The sequence below is a fragment of the Scylla paramamosain genome, chromosome 4, assembly GCF_035594125.1.
Source record: "Scylla paramamosain isolate STU-SP2022 chromosome 4, ASM3559412v1, whole genome shotgun sequence".
In the NCBI taxonomy this organism is placed as follows: Eukaryota; Metazoa; Arthropoda; class Malacostraca; order Decapoda; family Portunidae; genus Scylla; species Scylla paramamosain.
Genome location: NC_087154.1, coordinates 28,114,428 through 28,132,614, shown reverse-complemented (window position 1 = coordinate 28,132,614; position 18,187 = coordinate 28,114,428). Strand labels below are relative to the sequence as shown.

Below are 18,187 nucleotides of genomic sequence, written 5' to 3'. Positions count from 1 at the left end.
CACCGTGCAGACTAATTGAAGGGACCAGCCGCCCGTAACACAACGTCAAATGCTCCACCTCACACCCTCAGCTGGAAACTGGCGGGTGGTCGAGGCGCAGGAGGTAATCTTATCAAATACTACTACTACTACTACTACTACTACTACTACTACTACTACTACTACTGCTGCTGCTACTACAATAACTACTACTACTACTACAAGAAGAAGAACAATAATTACTACTACTACTATTACTACTGCTACTATCATAGCTACTACAACCATAACTACAACAACAACAACAACACCACCAACAACTACTAATAATAATAATATCACTACTACTACTACTACTACTACTACTACTACTACTGTGGATGATGAATGGAAATAGGTATGTTTCATACAGGAACTGTCACGTGTAGGCCTGGTGGCTTCTTGCAGCTTCCCTTATTTCTCAGGTTCTTATATTCTTAGGTACTACTACTATTACTACTACTACTACTACTACTACTACTACTACTACTAGTACTACTACTAAATAATTACTACTACTACTACTACTATTACTACTACCACTACTACTACTGCTACTACTTTTATGATTTCACTGTAAAAGAAAGCTCCCTCATCCTTCCTCACTCATCTCTGGTGATTGTCTATATATTCCACATCGCCACCTGTAAAATTTCCACCATTTCATTTTCTCTACTACTACTACTACTACTACTACTACTATTACTATTACTACTACTACTACTACTAATAATAATAATAATAATAATAATAATAATAATAATAATAAATCAAACACTATTCATACATTTTCATCACCACTTCTGTCACTATTACCATCACGAAGTTTGTTATCACCATCACCACCACCACCACCACCACCACCACCACCACCAGTCACCATTATCACCAATGTCACTCTTTCTTTTTCATCTGTATCAGTTCCGCTCTCCGTCTTTTCATTTCACGTTCTTTTATCAGTTGTCCTCTCTCTCTCTCTCTCTCTCTCTCTCTCTCTCTCTCTCTCTCTCTCTCTCTCTCTCTCTCTCTCTCTCTCTCTCTCCTCTGTTTCCTTCCTTTTCTCTATTTCTTCCCAGTTACTCCCTTTTCCTCTTCCATCTATTTCACATCCTTCTCCGCGTTATCATCATCGTCTTCATCTTCACCATCACCACTACCATTATCATCATCATTATCATCACCATCATCATCATTTCTTTTCTCCGACTGTTGGGTGAATTCTTTAGATTGGATTTCTCCGCCCCTTCATAAGTCCTCAGAAATTTTTCCATCTGCCTGTGTTGCATATTTATTGCCCTCCATTTTAGTATTCTTCCCAGAGGTCGAATTGCCTGCATATTTGAGTGGATTTAATTTTGAGACTCCTACTCCTCTCTCTCTCTCTCTCTCTCTCTCTCTCTCTCTCTCTCTCTCTCTCTCTCTCTCTCTCTCTCTCTCTCTAACACACACACACACACACACACACACACACACACACACACACACACACACACACACACACACACACACACACACACACATCATACAATTGTTTTGTTGGCAAGAGAAGACTGGGCTTTCAAAAAAAAAAAAAATATTAGGCTGACTGCGGAGCTAAATTGTCTCGAGTTTTCTGTTATATTTTTATTTAACTTTCCTGGTCGTATTTTCCAAGCTGCATCTAGTGGACTCTTTTTTGCCCCACATTAATTTTACAGCCGTGGACACAACACCATTTGAGTAAAAAATATATTTCAATACATTTTATTCCCAACTTTCACCTCCACATATGCAGGTCAAGAGTTCGTTGAAATATAACCTCTTTTTTTGCAACTTTTTTTTTTTTACATCTAAACTCCCTAACTCCGTAACTAAACCTCATCACGGGCCACCTCATTCTTCTATTAGGTATCATGCATTATTCAGACATGATTCAGCGCTCCTTCATTCATTCCTCATTTTCTCATTTCCTTCCTTGCCTTCTCTCCTTTCGTCCTCACCATTATCCTCTATCTTCATCACTGTTCTATTCCTTTCTCGTCGATTCTTTTTTACCTTTGTTGACCTTCCATCTCCATCACTCTTTTCTCTCAACTACTGTCTTCCTTTCTTCTTTTTTATGCCTCACTCAATCCCCCATCTATATATCTTCCTTTCTCCTTCTTATCATCAACTTTCTATCCCTATTTTTCTCCCTTCCCTATCTCGCCTCACCGTATCGCCGCCTCAGTATCCTTCACTCCCATTCCTTCCTTGCCATCATATTTACCTTCTTCCTCGCCTCGTCCCTATCTGCGCATCTTCCATCCTTTCCCTTACTCTCGTCAACTCTCTTCGTCCCTTAACTTCCTCCTCCTCAGCTCAGCACCAACGCCACCACCAGCACCAACCTCGCGAAAAGCAGGACCCGCGCCGTGACTTTGTTATTTTTTACCCCTTCGCTCATGGCACTCGCCTGAAAACGTCCTCCTTCTAATTTATTTCTCACTTATCCTGCCTCGGCCCGCGCTATATGTTCCTCTATAAAGTCCATTACTATCATTTACGAGCGTGTGTACCTGCCTAGCGCCTGCCTTTGTCCGTGGCATTAAGTGTTCCTTCCTTTTTTTCCCCTCCGTTCCTCCCTCCCTTGTGTAAATGGAATAGATTAAGGCGACGGGAAAAGAGAGAAAAAGACGAAAGACAAAGGGAGGGGAAGTCGCAAGTTAAAAATTCATAAATTAAGCCAAGAGACAGAGGAACTTAAGGACATTCCTGGCCCTCTCTCCCCATCTGAATATTCACGTTCTCCTACTAACTTATAATTCTTAGCCTTAATCCGATTCTTAGCCGCAAATTGGACAGCTTTTCACATCTGGTCCAATCCTTATTCGCTGCGACCTGAAAAGGAGGGAGGGAGGAAGGGAGAGAGGAATAGGAGAGGCAAAGGTAAAGGGAGGAGGGTCTGGATTAGATTGCTTCCTCCGCGACTAAAAAAAATACTTTCTATTCCTCTCGTCTCTCCACACATTGACAGTTACTCTCCTCCCTCCTCACGCGGTATTTTCATTAGGCACTCGGCATCTGTCTCTCTCTCGCTCTCTCACTATCTATGAAGCTGGAAGGTAACAAATGGGCACTTTACCTTTACTGAATAAAAAAAAAAAAGACAATAACAGAAATAACGGTAGGGGAAAATCACATTTCTTATAAATGAAAACGTGAATGGCAGGCGGAGAATTTCGTATTATCATCATGTGTTGCTTCGGCATTGTTCTGAGGTGTGGCGCAGTCAAGGAGGCGAGGAGAGGATCGAGGTTTCAGGATTTATTTATGCTGATGAGCGGGATTGCCTTCCAGAGGTGATGAGGGGTGGGAGGGGGTAGAGGAGAAGGTGAGAATGGGAGTGATACTTAAAAGGTAAAGAGAAAAGGAGAAGCACGAAGGTAAATAGGAGACAAAGGCTATGAGAGAGAGAGAGAGAGAGAGAGAGAGAGAGAGAGAGAGAGAGAGAGAGAGAGAGAGAGAGAGAGAGAGAGAGAGAGAGAGAGAGAGAGAGAGATATTGCAACTGAAAAGGGGAGAAAGTGTGACTCCTAAAAGGAAAAGTGTGTGGAGATAAATGGAATACAAAGAGAGAGAGAGAGAGAGAGAGAGAGAGAGAGAGAGAGAGAGAGAGAGAGAGAGAGAGAGAGAGAGAGAGAGAGAGAGAGAGAGAGAGAGAGAGACGATAATCTTCAATAAGAAAAAAAAATGCAAATCTGTCACGAAACTTACTAAAAAACGATAAATATACAACCTGATAGGAAACTCAACGGAAGCTGAGACTTAATTTGCAAGTGGGAAGAAGATTGGGTTCCACGAGGGTGATATTCTTGTTAATGACCGCGGGAAATAGTGGAGGAGGAGGAGGAGGAGGAGGAGGAGGGAAGGACGATGATGGGGGAGTCACGCAATTAAGGAACAGAACACGGCAAGGAATGGGAAGTGTTCGTACAAGTGAAGGACGAGGGAAGGGGAGGGAATGGGATGGAAGGGGTGTTTCCACTACCCTGGCGTGAGAAAAGTCAATGAAAGCAATTGTGAACTTGTTATAGCCTCAAGATTATCCGCTGCCCTCGCTTCCTCTTCCTCCTCTCTCTTCCTTTACTTACTTCCCGCCCTCCATCCCTGCTACCTTCCATCTTCCGCTCTTGTTCCCCTCTCTTATTTTCCCTCTTCCCACCCTCTGTCTCTGTTACTTTTCCTCTTCCTCTCTTCTTCCCCCTCTCTTATTTCTCCTCTTCCTACCCTCTATCCCTGCTACCTTCCATCTTTCTCTCTTCTTCCCCTCTCTTGTTTTCTCTCTCCCCATCCTCTGTTTGTTAACTTTTCTTCTTCCTCCTCTATCTTTATCTCTTGTTTTTCTTTTCTCATCCTCTATCCCTGTTACTTTTTTTCCCTTCCTCTTCTACGTTCCCCTCTTTATTTTTCTTCTTTTCACCCTTTATCACTGTTACTTTTCTTCTTCGTCTTCTTTCTCTCTTATTTTCCTTTTATCATCCTCTATCCCTGTTACTTCTTTCCCTTCCTCTTCTACCTTCCCCTCTCTTTTTTCTTCTTTTCACCCTCTATCTCAGTTATTTTTCTTCTTCTTCTTCTCTTATCTTATTTTTCTTTTTTCCTATCCCCCATTTGTTACTTTACTCCCTACATTCCTTTCCTCTCTTCCTTTTCATTCTTCCAGCATCCTAACCCTTTTACTTTTCGCCTCCATCTTCTACATCCGTTTCTTCCTCTCTTCTCACTTCCTTTACACACTTCCTTCTTCTCCACCCCTGCTGCTTTCCATCTTTCTCTTTTACCTCCCTCTCCTCTTCGCCTTTTTTTCGTTTTTCCATCTATCTCCAACACCTGTCATTTTTCCTTTCTTTTCTGTCTTCCTCTCTTTTTTCCCCTATTCTCTCTCTCTCTCTCTCTCTCTCTCTCTCTCTCTCTCTCTCTCTCTCTCTCTCTCTCTCTCTCTCTCTCTCTCTCTCTCTCTCTCTCTCTCTCTCTGGTACTTCGCGTTCCTTTCCCATATCTCACATGTCTTCCTTCCACTTAAGGATACCATTTTTGAACCCATATTACAAAGGTGTAGAGAGTTCGGCATTTTTTTTTTATTCAAATTTCGTGAAGTGACGAACAAGTGATTATTTTCTTAGCTTTGGAAGTTCTAGTCCAGCTTTCGTCTCTCTCTCTCTCTCTCTCTCTCTCTCTCTCTCTCTCTCTCTCTCTCTCTCTCTCTCTCTCTCTCTCTCTCTCTCTCTCTCTCTCTCTCTCTGTTAACAATCCAGCACATCACCTTGAAGTCCTCGACGCACAAATAATTCCATAAAGAGAGCTTGTCTCAATACACCTTAAGCATGTTTTTTTTTTCCACTCTAGTTTTTCCCCACTTTTCCCAAATAACCTCGTCCCGCATGTTTTTATCGCGTTTCCGTTTCTCTTTTTATTACTTTCCACCTCTTTCTGCACTTTATTGACCTTTCTTTTTCTTCTTCCTTCACCTTCTTAAAAAATTTATGTCCAGTCTCATGTGTAGCTTTTAGCACACCAACATTGCCTTCCATTACTCTCTGACCCCGCCACCACTTCCACCACCACCACCACCACCACCACCACAGCTGTCGCACAACTCACACTGGGATCAAGTCTTGCCACTTAAAAGAGAGAGAGAGAGAGAGAGAGAGAGAGAGAGAGAGAGAGAGAGAGAGAGAGAGAGAGAGAGAGAGAGAGAGAGAGAGAGAGAGAGAGAGAGAGAGAGAGAGAGAGAGAGAGAGAGAGAGAAAATCCACCCCAGGACAACCACACCTGTTCTGCCCCTGTGTTACCTATCATTTCCCGCGGGGCTCCATCCTGCCACAGCTCCCGCCGGCAGGAAGATTAAGGGAGTGCAGAAGGAGGAGGAGGAGGAGGAGAAGCAAGAGCAGGAAAAGCGTAAAGTGTAAAGTAGGACCATGCAAAAGAAAAAAAAAAGAAAAAAGAAAAGTTGGAGAACCAGGAAAGAAAAAAGAAAGGAAAAGAAGAGCAAGAAAAAAAGAACAGGAGGATGAAAGGAGGAAGACATGTAGAAGGAGGAGGAGGAGGAGGAGGAGGAGGAGGAGGAGGAGGAAAGTGTACCTGGGTAGACAAACATGGAAGAAAAGGAGAAAAGGGTGAGAGAGAGAGAGAGGGAGGGAGGGAATAATAAAGAGCAAGGTAGTGCGGAAGAGGAAGGAGTGCTGTTAATCTTCCGTAATGGAGCATCGGCCCCACTTCCTGAGAGGGATAAATTCAATCCTGTTCAAGGCGAAGCAAACTCTGGGAGATGGAGACGCGGGGAGCGGGAACAGAAGTGTCATAAGGCAGGTGTTGCGTGGCGGATGGATGGAAAACTCAGCTTCTTTTTATCTGCCATTGCTTCTCTCTCTCTCTCTCTCTCTCTCTCTCTCTCTCTCTCTCTCTCTCTCTCTCTCTCTCTCTCTCTCTCTCTCTCTCTCTCTCTCTCTCTGCCTTGTGTGTCTGCGTTTTGATACGAGTATTTTCTTGCTTTCTTTATGACGAGTGAGATGGGATGATATTCTTTGCTGATATTGAGACGAGAAGGTGGTGGTGCGTGATGGTAGCGGTGGTGGTGGTGGTGGTGGAGGGAGAGGAGAAGCACAGATAAAGCTCAAACACCATCAGATATGTTGGTCCTTCTTGAGCTGTTTGTAAGGATTACTATCTGACATACAGTGAGGGAAATAAGATTATATAAGTTTAGGATAAAGAGAAAGACGAGAAAAAGAAAAAGGAAAAGGAGAAAGAGAAAGAAACGAAAGAGCATCGCAAAAAAGAAAAGAGCCCTTGAGAAGAAAGATGAACGACAGAAAAAATAAAATAAATAAATAAAAGTAATCAAAACATAAAACGAATGGCAGGAAAAGATATACACAAACACAGATAAACCAGCGGTAAAAAAAGACTTGAAAAATATTTAACACAATGCGATATGAATACACGTCAAAAGGAAAAAAAAAAAAGGAAAAAACGAAGGAAAAATGAGGGAAGCAGAAGACAACCACAGGACGTCAGGGGAAAGTAAAGTGAAAGTAATGGAAACAAGAGGCGATGGAGGAAAAGACAATTTTATCAAACGCCAACGTGCTCACTCGTGAACTGAAGAAGACATGAGGAGGAACGAACGACACAAAGGAGATAACAAGAATGGAGATAAAAATGAGTGGAAGTGGAAATATCAAACATGAAACCAGCAGAACAAAGGGGAGAAAAAAATGGGAAATAAGAATAACTGGAAAAAGAAAAACTAAAATAAAGAGGATTATGAAGGAATGAAAGGGAGGAAGAGGAGAGAGAAAGCTGAATATGTGAAACAAATGGATGGAAGAAAAGAGAAACAAGATATGAACAAGAAATGAGTCGAAAGGAATGAACAATAAAAGGAAACAAGGACGGAGATGAAAAATAAGAAAGGAAAAAGTAAAGAAAAGTAATTACGAAAGGGAAGAAGAGAGAGAGAGAGAGAGAGAGAGAGAGAGAGAGAGAGAGAGAGAGAGAGAGAGAGAGAGAGAGAGAGAGAGAGAGAGAGACTAATATGTAAAAGAAGTGGAAGAAGAAAGAAAGAAGAGCTTAACAAGAAATATGGAAGAAAGAACGAAACAAAGGGGAAAAACAAAAATGGAAATAAAAATAAATGAGAAAGGAGCAATTAAGGGGAATTATCAAGGAAGGAGAAGATAAGAAAAAAAGACAATAAGAGAAGAAAAGGAGACAAGGAAAAAAAAAAAAAGGAAACTGAGCTAAGGAAAAGTGGCCACAATGAAGCTTCGACACTCAGAGTTCATGACCTAGTGAAATTTTACCCCCCATCCCTCCTCCCTTTCCTTCCTCCTTTCCTCTCTTGATTTCTCCTTCTCTCTATCTTTACACCTACTGTTCCTTGCACCTCTCCTTTGTTAATTTCTCCTCTCTATCTCCACCCTGGTTCTCTCCCTCCCTTGTTTCCTCTTCCCTTTTATGAACGGCGTCGGCTATCGGGCTTTGAATATGGTAAAGAAAGTAACTCTGTTCAGTATTCATGGAAAAAGAGAAGAAAAAACACATGGAAATTGTATAGCTTTTGGGAGTTTAGGAAAGATGTAGTGATAAATTGATGCTTGTCAGGAAAATGAGATGACGACGACGGCGAGGAAGAGGAAGAGGAGGAGGAGGAGGAGGAGGAGGAGGAGGAGGAGGAGGAGGAGGAGGAGGGAAAAGTCCAGCACAAATAAATGGCGTAACAAACCTGATTAGTAACACTGGATGCTTGAAAGAGAGAATGAGAGAGAGAGAGAGAGAGAGAGAGAGAGAGAGAGAGAGAGAGAGAGAGAGAGAGAGAGAGAGAGAGAGAGAGAGAGAGAGAACTACGTTGGCAGCTCTTTCCCTGAAGTTGTTATAAGGAGTCGTAACTGTAGGAACCTGTTGTAAGGCCAATACCATGAAAGCGACGAGAGACAGGGAGGGAGGGAGGGAGGGAGAGCGGGAAGGGGTAAGGAGCGGGAGAGGGAAGAAGGGAAGAAGAGACGAACGGAAGGATAGAAAGAACGCGAGGAATGAGAGAGAGAGAGAGAGAGAGAGAGAGAGAGAGAGAGAGAGAGAGAGAGAGAGAGAGAGAGAGAGAGAGAGTGTGTGTGTGTGTGTGTGTGTGTGTGTGTGTGTGTGTGTGTGTGTGTGTGTGTGTGTGTGTGTAGGAACAAAAGAAAACGAACGGACCTAACGATTTATGGGTAGCAGTTTAAGGCAGCGATGGAAACAAGGCCTGTGGAGGAGAGAGAAAGGAGAGAGGCAGGAAAGAGATATGGGAGGTGCCAGAGGAGATATTCAACAACAACAGCAACAACAACAACAACAACAACAATAATAACAACAAGATGGAAGGCGGCGCAGACAAGCCCAATAAACGCAGTATGACTCACAGCAACAAGCATTTCAGGGAAGGAAACAGTATGACGCCTTTCATCTCCACCTGTCAAAGAGGCTGACAGGACGAGAGGGACGAGACACACACACACACACACACACACACACACACACACACACACACACACACACACACACACACACACACACACACACACAGGCCATCTCCTCCATAGCAACACAGCAGCACACTCTCCCAAGCAGGCAGGCGATGTTAAGGGGGACACCACCATTATTGCTACCACTTCTGCGACCACCACTACCAACACCAACCACCACCACCACAGCCTCGCTACTGCTGGGAGGCCTCCATACACACACACACACACACACACACACATAAACTTGGCTGCAACACGTACTAGTATCACGTCAGGCAGGCTCTGGACCAAGTTACTGCCGCCTCCACACACACGCCCCACGCCTAACGCCGCCAGGATACCGTCGTCTTGCCACGCCACCGTGCCCGAGGAGGATGCCTTGAAAAATCTTTACGTGTACGTGTATTTTCTAGCTTAGTTTTGTTTCGGTGTAGCTTTTTCTTTTGTTACTTTCTCTTGTTCTTTGTGTTTTGTTTACTTTAAGACCATTACTATTACTACATAAAGAAACTACGAGTGTATTAGCATTTAAGTACTGTCAGCGATAACGGATTAAATCAAATCACAGTCCTCGAAAGTTATTCTTCTTTATGTACTTTAGGATAGTTTAGCAGTATTTCGCTGTGCCTTGTTGAGTTATTCCGAAAATTTACTAAAACAATTAAACTATTATGTTGTGTCCCGCCCCCCACCGCCCCGACACACACACACATCTCTCATATATACACACATACCCATACCTTCAACGCCTCGCCATCTCCACCAACACTGCCTAGGCGCCTGCAGGTGTGTGCCGTACGTAATCTACACTTGCACTCACCAGCACCCCTACCCGCCCCGCCCCGCCCCGCCTCGCTACCCCTTGCCATGCTTCGCCTCAGTTCGTCTCGCCTGAGCTCACCTTACTTCACCTCGCCTCATGTTTGTTCTCTCTCTCTCTCTCTCTCTCTCTCTCTCTCTCTCTCTCTCTCTCTCTCTCTCTCTCTCTCTCTCTGTTCATCTCGTTTCTGTTTTTTGTTTCTATTTTATAATTCAATTCGGTTCAGTTGCTGTCATCTCTCTCTCTCTCTCTCTCTCTCTCTCTCTCTCTCTCTCTCTCTCTCTCTCTCTCTCTCTCTCTCTCTGTTCATCTCGTTTCAGTTTTTTGTTTCTGTTTCATAATTCAGTTCGGTTCAATTGGTCACCAGTCTCTCTCTCTCTCTCTCTCTCTCTCTCTCTCTCTCTCTCTCTCTCTCTCTCTCTCTCTCTCTCTCTCTCTCTCTCTCTCTCTCTCTCTCTCTCTCTCTAGCCCCCGAAGCAGCAGCGTCTGGAGCAATACTGCCGGGTAAATACTGCCACTATACTGACCCATAAAGCCAAGGAACGCTACGTACACGAAGGGAAGGCCAGAGACGAGGGGGAGTTCCGGAGTCACAATATTCGCGTTATAAATTTATGGGTATTTTGTCTCGACCGTGAAACATATTGGATGCGAAAGATTGATACTGGACATGCATGGTGGACTGACTGAAACAAAACATTTCATTCATATGGGAGTATTGATAGTTCTGAGTGAGACAGAAGAGAGAGAGAGAGAGCTGCGTACTGTATACAACGAGGGAGAGGGAGAGAAGCTAAAGCTGTGTGAATGTTGGGTTTTATTGTCATGATTATGGGGATGTGAGGCACAGAGTGGCAGACAAGGGAAGGGAAGGGAAGGGAAGGGAAGAGAAGAGAAATGGAAGAGGAGGGGAAAGGCAAATGAATGAAGGGAACTGGGAAGGGGGTGAGGAGAGGTGTGGTAAAGAGAAGCGAAGGGAAGTGAAGGGGAGTGAAGGGAAGGCAAACGGTGATAGTGATGTTGGCGAGGGAGATGGAATGACAGGAGTGCTGGAGACAAAGAGAGAGGCGAAGGGAGAGAGGGAGAGAGACAGGAGAACAGGTAGAAAGGGAGGGAGAGTGAAGTGTGACTGTGGAGCGTGAGAGATGGAAAATTGTGCACCAGGAGAGAGAGAGAGAGAGAGAGAGAGAGAGAGAGAGAGAGAGAGAGAGAGAGAGAGAGAGAGAGAGAGAGAGAGAGAGAGAGAGAGAGAGAGAGAGAATCGCTGATACATGTGCAGATAGCAAGACCAAAGGAGAATAACTCTTAAGTAGTCAAATTTTCCGGCATAAACATATAATTTGCAGCAGAGAGCAATGCAAACACTGAAATATGAACACCAACCTTACACAAATCAAACGTAAGAGAGAAAAAGCAGAAAGATAATAAACTGTACCTCCACCAAATATTCATCGCTCCCACTGCTGCGTTGGCTGAATAAGATGAAGAATTGAATGGTATTTCTCTTCCTTCCTTACACGAGGCGAGTCCCGGAGAACGCTGATTGCAGGCGTAATTCAACGTCGTGCAATATTAAGGCCAAAATATTGCATATATTCCACCACTGGGCAAGGGAAATCACGCACCTTGCCTCCTTCCCTCCCTCCTTTCCCTCCCTCTACGTGTCCCCTCTTTCCTTCTCCCCTCGCTTCCTCTCTCCACTTCCTCTCTTCCTCTCTCTTCGTTTTCCCTGTATGTTTCTCTTCCTCCCTTTCTCATCTCTTCTCTCCCCGTATCCTCCCTTCTCTTCTCCTCTAGCTCCTCCTTTCACTTCCTCTCTTCCTCTCTCTTCGTTTCCCTTGTATACTTCTCTCCTCCCTTGTTCCTCATCTCTTCTCTCTCCGTGTCCCCTCTTCCCCATTCCTTCCTTTCCTTCCATTCACCCTCAACGTCCATCTCGCAGAAAAAAAAATGAATATTGAGTCTTGACGCTGACGGCGAGAAGGGAGGAGAGGCAAGGAGGGAGGAAAGGAGAGGAGAGGAGAGGAGAGGAGAGGAAAGGAAGGAAGGAGAGAAGGGGATATTGCTCACGTCGCCGCCCTGGTTACTGTGTTATTTGCTTTTTTTACTGCAGATGAAAATATCTTCGCTAACTTGAAGGGAGGAGTCCCGTGGTGGCAATCCTGGAGAAGTGGTTAGGTGGTGTGTGTAGATGCTAAACTGACGTAATAGTACTGGTGGCAAGATACTCATTAGCACTCACACACGAGCACTGACATCAAGGGGAAGCTTTATACTATGGCACACAGAAGACGTTTTATGAAGTTTAAGTCAAGGAAAAAAAGATGAATTACAGTTTGACATTACAAGTGGAATATTTATTATAGCAAGAGATATTAATGGACGGGTATATGTTTAAGTAAAGTGCGTTTCTATCTCATTCATGATACCTACGTACGTACATACATTATATATCACTACAGCCCTCATATTTTCTGTATCTTAATGGCTTCCTGATTTCAAGGGTATTACTGCGCTGCTTATTACACGGTTCTCTCACATCTACCTGTTTAATAAGATTTAATAAGCAAAATTCATGACGCTTTCGCCCAAACACGAAAATACTTTATTACACATTTCATTTCTTTTGCATTATAATTGCTTCGTGTCATTACTGAGCTGCTAGTTGGTAAGTCGGTCTTCTCATTTCTCGCGTTTCACCATTGAAATTCACTGGAATGTCGCGCAGACGAGCGGAAAGATACTCTATTAAAATATACTCACTTCGTTCTTATTCCAGTTGATTCGTGAAAAGTACTGGTGTGTTATTACTATGCAAATGGTTCTTCTCGGATACAGAGTTAGGTTAGGTTTGGTAATGTTGCTACGTTGTCATCCAAACACAGCAGATTAAACATTTTTCTTTTCTTTTTTTCTGTTATGACTTTTTTGTACTCTCCATGATCTTCGTAAACTAGACTTGGAGAAGATGAAAAAAAAAAGATCACAAAATCTCTCTCATCCTTCTTTACTGTTAGCTGTAATTGTTTCCATTTATTTTTTTGGTGCGTGTGCTTTCCTTTTTCCTTTAACTTTCCCATTCGAGAGAGGCCTACAAGACGTCATTACGGGTAGGAAACAAGGAAAACGTAAATCATCAGTATCGGTGGGAAGGGAAAAAAAAAAAAAAGACAGGCACTTGACAGACACCTAATTAATCGTCCCCGGGCAAAGCGCAGTGAAACGGGAACCAATCTTCGTATTTTTTCAGCGTAAATAAGATTACATACAATTTTCAATACGGATTATTCGGTGGGCTCCACGATCTCATCATGAAACGAACGACTAAAGCTGATGGAAGAAGAGGAGGAGGAGGAGGAGGAGGAGGAGGAGGAGGAGGAGGAGGAGGAGGAGGAGGAGGAGGAGGAAAGTGGAAAGGTGAAAACGTATGAAAAGAGAAAGGAAAGGAGGGCGATCAGATGATGGATGGATGGATAGATGGATGACTGAGAGAGAGAGAGAGAGAGAGAGAGAGAGAGAGAGAGAGAGAGAGAGAGAGAGAGAGAGAGAGAGAGAGAGAGAGAGAGAGAGAGACTAGGGAAGATATTATGAGCAGTGGCTAAAAAAAATGATAAAGATAAAAGTATAAACATTTACAATTCTATAATAAAATAAAAAGTTAAGAGAATTTCTAACAAACGTCAAGTAAGAAGAACACAAACAAAAACACAAAAGATGAAAAAGTGGAAATAATAACAACGAGCAATGAAGGAAGACAAGAGCAATTCATCTTTAATCTCTTCTTAGTTTAGTTTCCAGGGATCATAAAGAAGACAAAGAGGCAGAACAGAAAGCATCTATCAGACAGAGTCAATATAAATCTCAGACAACTTTGTGTACTCGTATACTTGGTAAGAGTGGAAGACCAATACAACATATCTTATTACGCTACGGCTCGCTTATCTAGTCTCGTTCAAAGAAATCACACACTGAGAAAAAAATAAATAAAATTTCTGTTCATTCGTGCACTATTCCACGCAGCGCTGACGAAGGACCTTTAAATCCCCTACACGCCCCGCCCACGCCCGCAGCTCCAATTGTGGTCCCGACAGGAGAGTTAGTGCCGGCACCATGCAAAGGCCCATCAGCCCAGCTAGGCCCGGAGGTGGGACACACACACACACACACACACACACACACACACACACACACACACACACACACACACACACACACACACACACACACACACACACACACAGGTTTCAGGAGCGAGACACCCCGACGCAGATGGACAGAAACTTACAATAAAAAGGAAGGAAAACTAGAAAACACAATCAAATAATACAGCTTATCAGGAGGCCTTTAATAAAATGGAAATTAATACTGTCTCATTAATTCTATTCCTGACATCACTAGAGATAAGGATTATTGTAACACACACACACACACACACACACACACACACACACACACACACACACACACACACAGTCCCTGTCCCCACGTTTACTTCCTACCTCTCTCCCTCCGATACAATCCCCGTCCCTCCCCATCTTTACCCCCTCCCTCCCACCCTACCTCGTGTTTCCTTCCCCTTCTTTCCCCCCTCCGATACAATCCCAGTCCTTCCCCATCTTTTCTCCCTCCCAACCCGTGTTTCCTTCCCCTTCCTCCCTCCCTTCCTCCGATACAATCCCACCCCTCCCCATCTTTTCTTCCTCCCACCCTGCCTCGTGTTTTCTTCCCCCTCCCTCCTTCCCGCCGATACAATCCCCGCCCCTCCCCATCTGTCCTCGCCCCCTCCTTCCCTGCGATGTCTTGCAGCCTCCACACATTAACCCAACAAAGCGAGGCCGGTCCCGGTTGTTTATCTACGGCAGCGAGACCCCAAAGCGGCCACATCGCTTAACCGGACCGGCGAGGGCGTTATCGGAAAAGAAATAAAACTTTTACCATCTTCTTTCTCTTCCATCCTTCCCCCTTTCCACAACCCTTTCGTCTCCCCTTTCTCTCCTCTCTATCTCTCTCCTCTCCCCATCATCACATAATAACATGACGCTATATCTTTCAATCATTTCGTGTATAATGTTGGTTTTTATTGCTGCATAACCAATAATCGGGTATTCAATCAGGTCATTGTATGTTTTATTTGTGATTTCATGGGATTTTACACACGTGGTCTTTCCGGTGATTAGCGTAACTGTCTGTTTTTCCATATGTAGTTGTCCGTCTCATCACCCTTTGTTTTATTCTCACCGTGTTTTTTTCTCTCTCTCAGTAACACTCGGCGCTTCAAGAGGTGGGTTTCTCCGTTTTTTTTTTTTTTTTTCCATTTATTTAATTAATTTCGTTTTATTTTTTTCTCTCTTTTCTCTGCACCTCGTCTGGATTCCATTAACTCTCTCTCTCTCTCTCTCTCTCTCTCTCTCTCTCTCTCTCTCTCTCTCTCTCTCTCTCTCTCTCTCTCTCTCTCTCTCTCTCTCTCTCTCTCTCTTCCCGTCTCCGCCTCCTCCATCGTGCTCCTCTTGCCTCGTTACTCCCGCTCTGCGTCTTTCCTCTTCCTTCACTTCTCCAGTTTCCTTTCACTCTTTCTTTCTTTCCCATCGTGCGTCTCCCTCCCCCCAGTACAGGCAGCTGCAGTGGTTCTGGCAGTGTTCCCTTCCGTTTCGATAGATTACCAATAGTCTCTCTCTCTCTCTCTCTCTCTCTCTCTCTCTCTCTCTCTCTCTCTCTCTCTCTCTCTCTCTCTCTCAAAGACCAATGAGAAAGCAAGTTTGTCCCTTTCCTTAATGATTTGGATGATTTTTCACGGTCAGATTAAATTGTACAAGATGCTAACAATCCTTTTCTAATTGGCGGTACTTTAATTGGAGAGCAACAGTAATGGATATTCTATTTTTTTTTTTTTTCGGTGTTGACTTTCTTATTCATATGCGTAATCCTCCGCCCGCCCAGTTCATCATGGAAGTCGTTCTATACGTAATCACCATGAGTTGTTCGCCTCGCCACTCCATTTCTCCATAAACGAGGTCACAAATTTGTTTAGAAGTGATGCAGGAGTGGTCTTCCCAGAATTGCGCTGCCTGCTTCTCTCTCTCTCTCTCTCTCTCTCTCTCTCTCTCTCTCTCTCTCTCTCTCTCTCTCTCTCTCTCTCTCTCTCTCTCTGCAGTACGTTTCAGTAAAACATAAAATTGTTCTGCTCTTTCTCCACTAACATTACTTCACCGCTTCCCGCTTCATCTATTCTCTCTCTTCTCCCTGCCATCCCCAGCCCCGCCCCACCTCCACACACCCCCACTTGCAGCTAAAAGCCAGGTACTTACGAAGAAAACGAAGTTGAAGAAGCAGAGGAGGTACTTGGCGAACATCGTCCCACAGTCGAGCGCCATCGTGCTGCGAGGAGAGAAATAAATGAAAACCATGAATTTAGGAAAATAAGGAAAAGAAAAAAATGAGGAGATGAAATTTCCATCATGTCACATATATCATTCCTTGCATGACTGAAATCATTTATGCATGTAATAATACAAAATATCGTTTTCTTAATGAGGAAGCAAAATAGTTTTCCCTTGAATATTGTTTTGCACAATATTTTGCGAAACATTTCCATGCTTGGCAAGAACACAGAAGGGAAACGCATGTACGAACAAGGACGGAAATAACTCGAAATTTGCATGTTTGTTTGGAAAGACAAATGAGTTAGCAGAAAATGAAGCCTGAAGCACACTTCCTGCTGATTCCAAAACACTGTTGATTGACACAACGCTTCGGGGAAATATTAAAAACATCCAAAGAATTATGACATGAATAGGATGGCTCGCTGCCTTCAAATGCTGCTACGGGACAGTGCTTACGAACATTTCCTTAAGAGACTATTCATTAATACATGAACAATAGAAACTTATAATTAGACTGACAGCTTTCGTGAGTTTTATATGATTTTCACAAAAGTTCCCAAAATCAAAATGCAGAAAAAGAAAAGTAGAACAAATATACAAATATACAAGCACAGAAATACTGGAAGTACTTCGAAATGTCCTCCAGCGTGAACAGCTCCCTGATAAAACAAGGAATATTGGATCCATAATTCCGAGTAAACATGAATAATTTAGCACCCATTTATAGTTATTCAATTGCCTTCATTGAATAATTAAAGTACGGTATTTTACCAATTAATCTATTTTATTTTTAAGGTTCATGTGCAGGATAAATGAATTACGCATAATGAAAATTCCATTCTCTCATGTTCATGTATATAAAAATCCTTATTTTTAGGTTTCTGGAAATAAATCCTTGTTTAACAGTCACAGTATTTTCGTATATATAAATGTCACAGAATTAAAGAATCTCTTGTGCAAAAATAAGGAAAAAAAATATCTTTAACTTATCCGTAAGGAAATATATAGTTATATGCATTGCAGACTTTACATGTAATATTTAATGTGAATCTGAAATGACACACTCATAAATTTTATATTTAATCTTGTTTGCTTCATTTTTCAAAATAATTAACTGTTTTCTGGAATGAATAAATGAATACAGCTCCCATTCCTGGGTAAAATACAGTTTTAGTTTCACCATCAAAATAAGGTGAGTAGCAACATTTGTCATGCATATACCTACTGAACTAAAGACAAAGCTGAACGGACGCTAACTGTACAGCGCCAGAAAAATACAGGTACCCGCCAGATCATCAAATGCATCACACACAAAAGAGTATAAATATGCATACGATTAATTCTAGTCTCGTTTATATTAAAAAGAATCTCCTCTCACAATTAAATTTTCCTCTCCACTTTACTTTTTCTTTTCAGCGGGAAAAAGAAAGCCCTCCATTTTCTTTTCCTTTCTCAATCCTCAAGCGGCACTTATCCCTTTTCCCTTCCTTTCTTCTTTCCACGGTATTCTGTCTTACTATCATTTCCTTTTTACCTTTCCCATCTCATCAATCATACGCATGCTCCTCCTCTTCCTCCTCCTCCTCCTCCTCCTTCTCCCCCTCCTACTCCTCCTCCGCCACTATCCCCTGTCCCCTCTGCAGGTTTATGGTGATGAGTCGATAACAGCTGAAAACAATTTATGCGAATAGGATACAGATAAAGGGAAGGCGATATTGTAGAAAGAGGGAGAGAAAACGGGCGATAAGAGTAACAGAGACCAAAGGGAGCGGTAAGAGAAAAGAATAAAATAAGGGATAGGCGAACGCTAGAACAACACGAGTAACAGAAAATACAGGCGAGAAAGTGGGCAAGAGAAACGGAGAACAAACGTTATGGTAAAAATGTTAGAAATAAGGAACAGGCAGGATTACTATAAGATAATAGTATAAGAATAACAGACAATAT

The 18,187-nt window shown here is 42.9% G+C and overlaps 1 protein-coding gene across 6 annotated transcripts in view; it reads right to left on the bottom strand.

The window, feature by feature from the left end:
* LOC135099942 (CD151 antigen-like) overlaps positions 1 to 18,187 on the bottom strand; it is a 203,833-nt gene that overhangs the window by 41,627 nt on the left and 144,019 nt on the right. For all 6 annotated transcript variants that reach the window (XM_064002673.1, XM_064002674.1, XM_064002671.1 and 3 more), the window contains one exon: positions 16,166 to 16,235. In XM_064002673.1, coding sequence (XP_063858743.1) covers positions 16,166 to 16,231 — 66 coding nt within the window. In that variant the 5' untranslated portion in view covers positions 16,232 to 16,235. The remainder of the gene's footprint in view (positions 1 to 16,165; positions 16,236 to 18,187) is intronic.